The 13952-nt window shown below is 34.1% G+C and overlaps 1 protein-coding gene across 1 annotated transcript in view; it reads left to right on the forward strand.

The window, feature by feature from the left end:
* Positions 1-13952, forward strand: part of LOC111064035 (gamma-tubulin complex component 3) — a 34854-nt gene that overhangs the window by 11704 nt on the left and 9198 nt on the right. The window contains exons 5-8 of the mRNA XM_039440411.1: positions 2797-2973; positions 7818-7977; positions 9309-9525; positions 11991-12154. Coding sequence (XP_039296345.1) covers positions 2797-2973; positions 7818-7977; positions 9309-9525; positions 11991-12154 — 718 coding nt within the window. The remainder of the gene's footprint in view (positions 1-2796; positions 2974-7817; positions 7978-9308; positions 9526-11990; positions 12155-13952) is intronic.

Raw genomic sequence — 13952 nt, forward strand, 5'->3', positions numbered from 1 at the left:
TTCATCCAAGTGAATGTCCCTGAATGTCATAGAAGAATATATTAAAGAATAAACTAGTTAGGGAAGAACACGAAGAAAGAATTTATGGTGATAAGAAAGATAATTGGAAACCCGACCGATAACGGCTCAACGACCAATGCGACCGTTGAAGAAAAGAAAAAAAAACCCTACCTCGCTCAGCCCTCTCAAGAAATAATATAATAAAGACCTACAAACCCCAACCAAAATGTATAGAAAAAGAATGTAAATATGAAGTAATAAATAAGAGACATATCTATTGATCATGAGTTAAGGAATTGTAAACAAAATTGAATAAATAAAATAGATAAACCGCATAAATTGATTACATGAACAAACCCACCGGCAGTGATAATTAATATGTACTCAGAATAAGAGAGAAATGAGAGATATTGATTTATATAATTATTAGGTACTCAATAATAGTTTTCCAATATCGCATAAGCGAAGCTCATAACAACAATCATTCTCTTCACAAGAAGTGAAATGTACTTTTTATAGGCTTCTATGTACAATTAGAATAGATACAATTTATCACATCATGTTTGTTGAGTGACCACCTATCATCAAACATTAGATATTGATAAAAATTTATCGCTAGTTTCTCTTCCAATTATATAATATTTCATCTCATTCAAACGTCATGGAAAGTGAAAAAACTTAACTTTTATTTATCATTAATTGTACTGAATAGAGTTTCAATACTAATAAATTTGAATAAATGAATAAAGAAATATGAGACAACAAAATAAACCAAACAATCAAGAGCCAAAAAGAATAGTTCGTCTGAAGAGTATGTCTATATACATTTCAGAATAAATTTCTAAAGACCAGTCTAGCAATAAGAAATTGAAAAATAACTCGAAACAATATTGATCTATCAAGAGCTGCAAAGTGATATCATTCATTTTTAAAAATAGAAATCAGCGTTTGTTCTTTTCATGAGATAATTCTCCTAATTCTTGCTTGTAACAAGATAATTATTGCGATAAGGCATCAGCTGCAACACTATATTTTATTAAGAAGCAATTATTGCGAGTGATTGAAACTTATATTACCGTATGATTCTGCCAGTAGATATTTGATTTCAGCAATTCAAGACTATTAATACGGTAGTACTTACAATATTAATTTATATAACAATCCTAATTTCAATTTATCAAGCAAGTAGAAAAACAACTAATTTAAAATAATTATTGCCTTCTTCAAAATTCTATTTCCCATACTAAAGAGATTTACCAATCCTTACTAAATATTTATAACATATTTACAAGTGTAAATTGGCTTTTACAAGTATCATTCAATTCAGTATTGAATGTAAACTCTTCTCGATGGGATATCTCTAAATTAATGTGACTAATAAGTTATTATTATTCTATATGTAAATTTAAGCCAATTTATGTAAATTGGCTTTTACAGTATCATCAATTCAGTATTGATGTAAACTCTTCTCGATGGGATATCTCTAAATTAATGTGACTAATAAGTTATTAAAAAAAGCCTATTATTAAAGACTAAATATGTCTAATGAAATTTGCAATTCACACTTATATATGCAATTTTTGTATTTGATGAAAAATAATTGAATAAGCTATAAGTATTTGTTTTTAGCAGACAGCAGTTTCTGCATTTATGATATTATTAAAATAATTTTATTCATTTAATATAATATAAAATTTATTTCAAATAAAGATTATTTATGAGAGAAGTTATTAAGTTACTAAAAAAGGAATATTTCGTTTTCATTAGTTCAAGAAGGATTGAATTGCCTAAAATACCTTGTTGAAATCGCAATTCAAGAGTTGTAAATAAAATAAAATAAATATAATAATACTCTCTAGTTACTTCACGTTATTCATACATTTTAATAGTCCTTGATAGTTTGATTGTGTCTTCTTTTATTCTCGATATGACCTTACGGATGAATACATAAATAAGTTACCAGATATTCGGTGTTCACTTGTTCGTCGGCTGATTTATGCCAACATCAGCAGATACCTGGGCACCAGTGTATGAAGGACTTGCCGGTTGTCGACCCACTGAGATCCCGTCCGCTGCTTCCAAGCCCGGGAAATTGAGGTCGTCTATCGTCTCAACCTTGACGACTTTCGAGGCGGCCGTGACCCTGATCAGAATTGAGCCATCCTTGACCCATGCGTATGCGATGTGTCCCTCTCTCACCAGTCTCCTGGCATGACTGAGGAGGGTCTTGTTGTGCTGAGTCAGATGTTCATTCACGAATACGGGAGTATTAGTGTGGAAGGCTCCGCTTATGTGTGCCGTGTTCAGGCCCCTCTTTTGTTTGGCGGCAGCCAGCCAGTCAGCACGCGTCGTTCTACGCACGAATTTAACTATAATCGCTTTTTTAGGTCCAGGCAGCCGATGAGCGATACTTATTTCGTTGCGACACCACTTTATATTTAAAGCCTGGGCTAACTGTTCCAATATAGCATAAATGTTCTCATTGTTTGTGTAAGGGATTCCGCAAATTTCGACGCTTTGTTTTCTGCTATACTGTTCTAATTTGGAAATTTTTAAATTGACTTCTTTAATTTCTTGTTTAGCGCTTGTGAGGTTAGTTTTTAATTCATCATATTTCTGCTTAAGATTATTATTTTCCTCCTTAATATCATTCATTTGTTTGTCATATGAAGTGGATAGTTGTGCAATCATTTGCTTCATAGAGTTCATATTATTATTTAAGCCCTGAGAAAGTTTGTTTTCAAACCCTGCCAGTCTTTGATCGAGTCTTTTATTCAAATCACTGATCGCATTGAGTATTTCCGAATTGCGGCATCTCATGGAGCTGGGCTACCTGCACAACAGGGTGCGCGCCCTGTGCTGCCGGGGGGGCCACGGGGGTCAGCAGGGGGCACTGTCATGCAGGGCCTTGTCTGCGGTATTCGCAACCAGTTGACCGAGTACTATCGGTCGGTGGCCAATCTACATTCCGAGGTCAGTTCAGTGATAACGATATATTTATTTATTATTTTTACAAGAAATCACTGACCGGGAGAGGAAAACTAAGGATACTTCTTGTAAATATCGGCCTAAGGTAGAAAAATAACGGTGGAGAAATATCTGTATAACTGTATCGATATATCGTTCCTAAATATCGATATTTTCTATATAGATATTAATAAAAATAACTAGAGACCCCCTGGGTTGAAGAACTCGCTAATGAACTGTTATATTGAACTCTGAGATCCGCAACTTGTAATTGTACAGAGTTGGTAAAAATTATTATGGAAACAGCTGAATATATCTTCTACAAGTATGATATTACAGTAGTAGGTTCATGGGAATCCTATTCCAATTAAAAAAAAAAACTTTCTGTCGCTTCAAAACTTTTGTCCAACTTCATTTTTTCAAATGGGAAGGTGGTCATGTGATACATGATTTCGATACAGAATTTCAAAGGAAAATTAATGGCGAAACCCGCACATCGATATCTAATACTGTTTTAATGATCTCAACATTTGAAAATACTAATGAAATAAATGAGTAAGGTTCCTATACATTGAATAATCAAGTGTTATGAACGAACACTAATAACAGCTTCTACTCAAAGTTAGTAGTCGTCTACTAACGTTGGCTTCTACTCACATTATACTGTAACACCTTTAACAAAAAAAAAAATGTTATTGCGACTGCTATCACAACTAGCATCAATTACGTGTATGTTACAGACAGGAAGACAGACATTAACGGCAGCGAGTTAATTTAGAACTTATAAATTAATGTTGTGAATCATTCAGCTGAAATCACGTTTCGGCGCGTGACAAAGTCTGTCTGTCCGACAACTGCCAAATAATAGCATCATCTTCTTTAAATGAATGGAAAAATTACAGAAACAGCATGCAAATAATTCCAACTGACTGATAGAATGATAAATCAAAACAATTTTTTTCTTATGCACTTTCAATATTATTTTTATATCCTGAAAAAGGACGAAGGAGTAAGTGAGTCAATTTTGTTGTCGAATGAATTTGACCTGTAAAAAGGTTCGAAGAATTCGTGTTCAACATTTGAAGCTTAAGTTCTTTTAAAGCTTAAGTTTTTTTAAGCTCTTGTCGAACATACAGACAGAAAACAACTTTTGGCTCTAGTAAGTCAAAAGTGAGACCTTCGCTAACGCTCATACAACTAATTTGTCTATTTCTGCGTGAAAATGAACAAAACAAGTGAAAAATGAAGAGTAACAGCAATACTAAGCATACAGGTATTATCTGCTAACTATAGAAAATTCTCACTACAGTGAGTAAGTAAAAGTATAAAATTTACTTTTTTACTACAGTGAGAAAAAACACAGATATGCTTGATAAATTATCAAGTTTTCATAATAATTAAATTGTGATTTGTACTTGATTAAAAGCTCCATTAGACTATTTTTTCATTATTTGCATATTTTCCCGAAAGTTTTCAATAATGTGTCAGCTCTTGATATACGATCTCACTGTCTGTGGAAATATCTGTGGATAGCTTTCCAATTTACCTATCTGTTGAAAATTGAAGGATTTGATGATTTTAGCTTAGATGTTATGTTCAACCTCCTTTAAAATTGTTCATCCATTTAAATAAAAAAGTTCATAAATAACATTTAATGTATATTAAACATTATTTATAATTATGAATGCACCTAAACATTAAAAAACTATTGATTACGATGGTTTTAAAGATTCATCAAGTTGAATTTATCAGGGTTACTCTCATATAATTATTTATTTTTATTGCGGATGATGTTCATATGAGCATGGATTTATATGCAAGTCCGCATATATTGAACAATCTGATCGATAACTCGATAGAATTCTTATTTCGCTGACCTCATTTCACAATATTTATGCTGGTCTAAAGGAGCCCTAAAGAAAAATGTTGTGGGCATCAAGGTATTGAGTACTTTTCCCCCTTACGGAAATGATCACTTCTGGCTGATACATAAGATGACAAACTCTCTTTTCAGGGATAACGTTTTATTTGAGTCCAGAAATAACGATTATTGAATAAACAGTTTTTTTCTTATGCACTTTCAATATTATTTTTATATCCTGAAAAAGGACGAAGGAGTAAGTGAGTCAATTTTGTTGTCGAATGAATTTGACCTGTAAAAAGGTTCGAAGAATTCGTGTTCAACATTTGAAGCTTAAGTTCTTTTAAAGCTTAAGTTTTTTAAGCTCTTGTCGAACATACAGACAGAAAACAACTTTTGGCTCTAGTAAGTCAAAAGTGAGACCTTCGCTAACGCTCATACAACTAATTTGTCTATTTCTGCGTGAAAATGAACAAAACAAGTGAAAAATGAAGAGTAACAGCAATACTAAGCATACAGGTATTATCTGCTAACTATAGAAAATTCTCACTACAGTGAGTAAGTAAAAGTATAAAATTTACTTTTTTACTACAGTGAGAAAAAACACAGATATGCTTGATAAATTATCAAGTTTTCATAATAATTAAATTGTGATTTGTACTTGATTAAAAGCTCCATTAGACTATTTTTTCATTATTTGCATATTTTCCCGAAAGTTTTCAATAATGTGTCAGCTCTTGATATACGATCTCACTGTCTGTGGAAATATCTGTGGATAGCTTTCCAATTTACCTATCTGTTGAAAATTGAAGGATTTGATGATTTTAGCTTAGATGTTATGTTCAACCTCCTTTAAAATTGTTCATCCATTTAAATAAAAAAGTTCATAAATAACATTTAATGTATATTAAACATTATTTATAATTATGAATGCACCTAAACATTAAAAAACTATTGATTACGATGGTTTTAAAGATTCATCAAGTTGAATTTATCAGGGTTACTCTCATATAATTATTTATTTTTATTGCGGATGATGTTCATATGAGCATGGATTTATATGCAAGTCCGCATATATTGAACAATCTGATCGATAACTCGATAGAATTCTTATTTCGCTGACCTCATTTCACAATATTTATGCTGGTCTAAAGGAGCCCTAAAGAAAAATGTTGTGGGCATCAAGGTATTGAGTACTTTTCCCCCTTACGGAAATGATCACTTCTGGCTGATACATAAGATGACAAACTCTCTTTTCAGGGATAACGTTTTATTTGAGTCCAGAAATAACGATTATTGAATAAACAGTTTTTTTAAGGCATTCTTTCATTAATTGCACAAAATACTACAATCATAATATAATTATGATATTGAAGGAAAAAGTTAATGTTGAGGCTGAGCCTGTACTATTTCTCTCCAAAAATGTTGATTAATGTTGTCCAAAGTTTGAGTTTATGATATCACACACTGCTTCGTCGCTTAATTTTTAGTCCAGGAGTGATGATTTGAAGATTTTGAATTTTGAAGGTTGACATAACACTTTGAATGTATCACAATGAATAAAAAACTTGAGAAATATTGCACTTATTTGAAAAATTTGAATGCAAAATCACAAATCTACCCACTATTAGTAAGTTACAGTCATGTTTCTCTTCTTCCAATCATACCAGTTCTCTCTTGAGAATGAATTTGAATGTTGTTAACTTATAGTGAGATACACATTATAAAGTCAGCACCTGGTTAATATTGTTTGCTATCCTCGTCTGACATTAGACAAAGACGATAGCTCTATCCTTTTATTACAGCTCTGAACCGTTACCAAATGGTTCTCTGGCTATGAAAAAAATGTAACTATCAATATATATTATATCAACTATGAAAATTTGTTATTTAATCATGAGAAGATACATTTTCTTCGCGAATATTTGAGATATAATTGATAATAATTAACGAGAATCAACAATATATATCATAAAACATATACCGGGATGTCTTGAGTCACAGAAGTCTTGAGTCACGGATGTCTTGAGTCACAGTGCGTTAGAATGCGGTGATAACAGAAAATTGACAACTCTGCTATAATTATTCCCATTATTTCTTCTGACTTTAAAACAGGAATGCCTTCCTATTATTCCCACTGGATATCCCCACTGGCTTTATTATTCCCACTGGCTTTAAAACGTGAATCACTCTATAATGGGCCCGCTCTGGGCCATGAAATGTGGTAAATTGTCTGATTCACAATTTACCCAGTAAAAAGTTCCGCGTCCCATGTGAATAATTTTGACAGATTCAGTACCAGAAACTAGTTCCTGCCCCACAGTCGAAGCCTGGTAAATTGTAACAGATCCAATTTGAAGAGCTCTCATTGGTCAATTGAATTGTAGTCTCCTTGTTTCTTTGCGCATGTGCTGATAGCTTGTTTGTTTACTATAGAATACATAACCAACAAAATGATGTTTGATAACCATTCGTTAAATGATTTTTTCTCTATAGAATATTTGAGAGTAATGAAGTGAATGAAATGCACACTTTTCTAGGCGGTAGGTTTGTAAAGCAGCCTTTGTTGACATCAACTTCATAAGTGCGCGCCAAAAGTTTGAACCAAAGATTTTGAAATGGCGTTCCATGGGAACATTTTACACCAGTCACGTGATTGAACAATTTACCATTGGAACTATAGTGAGGTCCACGTTATAATGACAGTGGAAAAGGATAGGAGAACAGCGTTGCTGATTCTCTGCCTTGCCAGATTATATTTCTACATTGTTAACGATCTGGTAGCGTTGCGGAGCTAGAAAAGTACAGCGCTATCCGCTTTGTCGAATGATAGACAAGGATAGCAAGTCCAATGTTGATCAAATACTGACATTATAACGTGGACCGTACTATAGAACAATTTAGCACTTTTTCGTGTTCCCAGACCGTGCCCAATAACGTATCGATTGTTTAACCATTGTGTAACGTAACAATTTTTAATTTTTTGCAGTTGCAACAAGCCACCTACCTGAACGAAGATTCACCGATGTGCGAGGAAGCTCCCGGCTACTCTTGTCTCTCGCTGTGTCGTCTGCTCGTCTGGGCACAGGAGCCACTCCATACTCTCCAGTGTCTGTGCGATGTCGCTCAGGCATGCAACTCCAAGACAGGTCAGTGCACTACCTCCGTAAACAGAGCCATAGAGCATTCTGGTGACGTAAGTACAGGTAGGGCTCCTACACCAATAAAAAATTGTTGATTTCAGCTGATCTATATCATCTAGTGTTTTTATTGGTGTAGGAACCCTAACTGTGCTGAAGTCACCAGAATGCACTATGGCTTTGTTTACGGAGGTAGTGGTAAGTGGCCATTTATGTATCATATTTGTTCAATCTAATTTAATGCTAGTAGAAGAGGGAATCAAAATCAAATCAAGTTTTATTCAATGATATCACTTACTATAAAAATGATATTACAGATCATTGAATACAATACTGTTTGATAAGGATAAATCTTGTCTGCAAACAGAATGAAATACATTCAGAACTCAACTAAAAATGCTTATCTATAAACTCAAATGAAAATACTTATCATAAATCCTGGTCCACAATTTGTGACCAAATTCAATTCTTTATGATCAAGGGCTTTGGACCACATTGAAAACATAAATAACCACTTCTATCCTGAAACACAATCGTTTTCCTGAAACCATTTATATATGATGGTGGTGCTATTATGCCAAGTCGCTTGCCAAGCGGCACGCTGTATACTGCTATAAGGGCAGAGTGAAAGCGAGCGGTGGCATAGTAGCCATCCACACTTTCGAGCTCGTTGACATTTGTACGCACTTGGCAAGAGTGTGGAAGGGGAATTAGAAGTAAAATACTTTTTTGAGTTGTATTATTATTATTTTCATGTAATGTATTTCTCAATAAATAGATAAATAAAAGGAAAATTGTATGGCTTTTGTTGGTGGGGAGTACCTTGCATTAGATGAAGCCCGAAAAAATCGTACATAGTGCAGATTCAATTAGATTGTAAGGTATTATAAAGTATGACTTGTAACTTACAATTTTGAAGGTTTTGAAGCTACAACTCTCATCCGGAATATTTTACCAAAAACGGAAGTGACAAAAAATGAAAATATGTTGAGGCTGTTTGCAATGCTAAAACTCGGCTGTTTGAGTTACTATCGACTTTCGGACAGATTGAAAATGATATTCGGATATGTTTCGTACCCAGCAACAATGTCCTAGAATATTGGTTGGGAGTTTGGAAACACTCTACCGGCACTCAAACTGCGGTTTTGCTGCTTTCGCCGAATTAGTATAATATAGTAATAATATAATAATATTCTTATTATTATGTTAAAAAATTATAAAATACTACATTTTCTAATAATATGTATTTAATTGTGATCATATTTTGTAAGGCAATAAATTTGATTTGATTTGACTCTGTATAAGTTTAATTCAAGTGTGGTTTATCATTGTGACTGCAGGTGGCGCAGTTATCAGCTGCACGCAGCCATTTTTGGACCACGGCGACCCGTTCCGGCGCGACCGCTGTACTTTCCTGCTGACGTCAGCACTGCGTCCCCTCTTCACCCTCATCTGCCACTGGATGGCCGACGGCGAGTTGCTCGACCCTCACAACGAGTTCTTCGTCTACGTTAACCAGTCCTGTCCTGCCAAGGATCGTTGGCACAACAAGTTTCGGTATGCAAATTCAAATTTCATTGATTTCCCAAGAAACATTATATTAAATATTGTACATGCAATTTGGAATAATACACGTGGAATTTCTCCACAATCAATCAATCATTTTATTTAGCAAAATGCTTTACAAAATTGGTCCCGCTAAACCTAAAAGATTTTACAGCAAATTCCTACAAATAATAAAATAGAATAATAGATAATAAATAATAAATAGAATGATATGCTAACTTTAACAGTAAACTAGCTGCTAGCCGTGCCAATTCTATTTATTCATTCGTATGTATTATTCATTTCTATGATTATATACTATGTACTGTATATTTCAATTTATTATTGTACGAGGGCAAATCAAATATAAACGGGATTTTATTTTGAAATGAAAATTATTTATTGATAAATGAATGACAAATATAAATTACTTTTCTACATAGTCTCCTGCTTTAAAAATACATTTTTCCCAGCGAGCGGGAAGGTTTTTTATCCCAGCATCGTAGAAGGAAGCTGATTGCGTCACGAGCCAATTGCGCACGAACTCCTTCACGCCCTCGTCATCTTCAAATCGTTGCCATCCTAGAGCTTCTTTAAGCGGCCCAAACAAATGAAAATCGCAGGGCGATAGGTCTGGACTGTAGGGAGGATGTTCCAGTTGAGTCCAGTGCATTTCTTCCAGTTTTGAGACGGTTAGAGCTGCAGTATGGGGCCTTGCGTTGTCGTGAACGAGGATAACCTTTTGAATCGATTGGTCTCGTCTTTTGCGACGATATGCATCCCTCACCTTGGTCAGCAGCTCGCAGTAGTAAGCAGTATTAATTGTGCGTCACTCGTGCAAAAAAATCAATGAGCAAAATGCCTCGCCGGTCGAAGAAGATGGTTGAAAGGACCTTGCCAGCTGACAGTCGAGTCTTGGCTTTCACAGGGGCTGCCTCCCCTTTCCTCCGCCACTCCATACTGGCTTGTTTTGACTCCGGAGTGTAGTGGTGGACCCACGTCTCGTCACAGGTGACGATCCGACTCAGAAATGTCTCCCCTTCTTCCGTGAACCTTGCTGCATGTCTCTGACAGATCTTTGAAAAATTTCCGTCGCTGGAACTCCTTCACAAGCAAGAAATTTTATAATAATACGTTGCGCAGTGGAAGGGTGCACTTGTTGCTCCGACATCGTGATTGTAACTGAAAAACTGGCTGGAAGTGTGGGACGACTGGCTCTCTCCACTCCTAGTGACCCCACCCAAGCGTACTAGCAGCGCGGTCCCAGTCCTACCAACGGTAGACGCTCAGGAACAAAAATCCCGTTTATATTTGATTTGCCTGATATTATTAATTGGAAATATTTCTAGTGATTTTGTATTTTGGTGAAATAAAGATTTTGATTTTGAAACTAAGGAGAAAATTTTTTCATGAAACTGGGAGTCTAGGAAATTGAAAAGGAGTATGAGGTATTATGTGGTCTAAGGATGATTAATAGGGTACTGTATAGGGTTAATGCAAATTGAAAAAAAGGAAAACTCAAAACTTCAAATCATAAAACTAAAATAAAATTAAGAGAAAATAAACTTGATACTCTATAATAGTAAGTAAGAATCAAAAGTGATATTAATTTACTTCAGAATTAAAGCTGTGCAAAGACTAAAAATAAACTTTCTACTTTTGATATTTTTCAAAGTTTTTCGATTTGTATATCATCAAGCTATCAAAATGAAAAAGTTTTCTGAGGAAAACATTTTTTTTCTGATCATTACTTTTTGAGATATGTGCGACTGAAGTTTGAATTTTTGGGACAGAACATTTCAAATTCGCTACGATATAAATCCATGAGATTCAGATGATGGATTCTTCGTGATATTGTTGATATATTAAAACAGAAGTTTTCTGAAAATATCAATTTTTGGAAAAGTTATTCAATTTACCAAAAATAACTCAACTAAAAGTAAAAGTTATTTTTGGTTATTTTTAGTGAATTAAATTAAGTTATTTTTGGTTATTTCTTAAAAATTGATATTTTCAGGAAATTTCTGTTTTATCAACAATACTATCCTCTAAATCTCATGGATTTATCTCTTACCGAAATTGAAATTTTCTGTCCCAAAAATTTAAACTTTAGGCGCCCATATCTCAAAAAGTAATTATCAGAAAAAATGTTTTCCTTAGAAAACTTTTTCATTTTGTTTGCTTGATGATATACAAACCAAAAAACTTTGAAAAATATCACGAGTAAAAAGTTTATTTTTAGCCTTTGCACAGCCTTAAGGATAATACTAAACAAAAAACAATAAGTGATAGTGAGTCTCAAACTTTAATTATTAACCATCCATATAATATATGAAAATTATATAATATATTAATAAATATTATGAAAATTAGCCACTTAACATTGAAATGAATAAGATATTGTCAGTTCCACATGTAAAGGAATTTATTGATTTCACCTTAATTGATGAGTTATTTTATTTAACTGGTGATTTCAGATTGCGTGAAGAGCTGGTGCCATCTGTTATGTCAAGACGGCAGGCTGAGTTGGTGCTGAATACTGGCAAATGCACGCACTTCCTCAACGACATCTGCGATGCGGAGGAACAGAGTGCAGTCACCGGCTGTCGATTGCAGCTCAAGCAAATGGAGGATGCTAAAGGTAAGATTTAGTAGCTAGTACCATAGAGAAACAATAGCATAAGTAGATATCCCATGGTATAGGGCGTTTATGTCGCAACTTTTACTGTTATCCCAAACCGAATAGTTTCGATTATTGTCGATTTTTACTGTTTTGACCGGGTTAGAGTGTATGATCGGCACAATATGAGAGACTACCAGCGTCATAAAGCTTCACAGGAAATAACTACGTGGACTCAATATGAGAGACTACCAGCTTCATAAAGCTTCACGGGAAAGAACAACGTGGACTATCGGCTTGAGATAACAGTAAAAGTTGCGACATAAACGCCCTATACCATGGGATATCTACTTATGCTATTGTTTCTCTATGCTAGTACCCTTGTTTGAAAAAGGACACTTGGGAATGACATAAATGTCAAAACTATTTGTGTTTAATTTAGAAATACACTGTGATAGATAAAAAAATAAAAATATTACAATGTACTATAGTGCGTTCCACGTTATAATGGCAGTGGAGAAAGATAGGAGAAAAACGTTGCCGATCCTCTGTCTTGTCAATGCTTTCTATAGACGGTAGCTGATACAGGTTTATTGAAGTAATATTTATTTATTTATCACATTGTGTACAAATACGTTACTTAACATGAGGAAAGGCACAACAGGTTCATGCCCAAAACTGTCCCATTTCCAATTTATACTATAATATTGTCCAAATCCAAATGTTTGTTATGTCATTATATTAACTGTTCATTCTCGTTTAAAATAATCAGTTATATTTTATTAAGCAAGAAATTATATTTTTCAATGATTTCATAATGAATTTTCATAATTAACCCTACAGATACACACTTACTTTATGCTAACACAGTAGACACACTGGGATGTTGAATACCCAATTTAATTTTGCATTTTTCTTTGAAAAATATGAAAAAACAAATACTTAGACCATACTTCATCATTTCTTAATCATTTTTGTTCCAAGTGCATACAAAAATCAAGAGTAAAGCACTGCTTATCAATATTTATACTAATTTTAGAAGTACATATGTTCCGCCTGAGTGTTGGAGCTCCTAATCCGGTTTGAACAAATGGCTTGATCATTGCAAATGACAACTTCATCAAAAACTCACGTCTCTTCATTCTATTGTTTTGAATCTCAAGTTGTAGAGGATCATAGCATTTATTCCAATCTGATCCATCATCCCATACCACATTCTTAGTGACAATACAAGTAAATCTCTGTTATAAAAGTGTTTGATAAAAGTCCCACGTGAAAGACACTCTGGGGTGTTACACACCCCAAACGAAGAACAAGATGAGCTGGTGACCTTGCAGAATGCTATTACTGACTGGAAGTGGTGGAGAGTAGTTGACAATGCTACAAACCTAATTTAGACTGGGCATAAATTCCCATCTGTTTGATATTGTCAACTGCAGAACAGAAAAAATAATCTCTGGGGTGTGAAACACCCCAGTGTGTCTCTTTAGGGTTAAGATGAAATATTTTGTTAGTTATTATTTTGTTAGTAAAAGAGATAGCGCTATCCACTTTGTTGAATGATAGACAAGGATAGCAATACCATTGCAAATCAAACACTGCCATTATAATGGGACCTCACTATAGTTGTGTTTAATTTAAAAATACAATGTGATAAATAAATAAAAATATTACAAGGTACCAGTTCATTTATCCATTTCATCATGTACAACAATGCTGATGGGAGCGCATAAGCTCGTCAAGTGTACTGGAGTACAAGTTTGGGAGTACCAGTCATTTTGACCAATCGTTAATATACATAAATTTATCCTACATAATA

The sequence above is a fragment of the Nilaparvata lugens genome, chromosome 13 (assembly GCF_014356525.2).
Source record: "Nilaparvata lugens isolate BPH chromosome 13, ASM1435652v1, whole genome shotgun sequence".
In the NCBI taxonomy this organism is placed as follows: domain Eukaryota; kingdom Metazoa; phylum Arthropoda; class Insecta; order Hemiptera; family Delphacidae; genus Nilaparvata; species Nilaparvata lugens.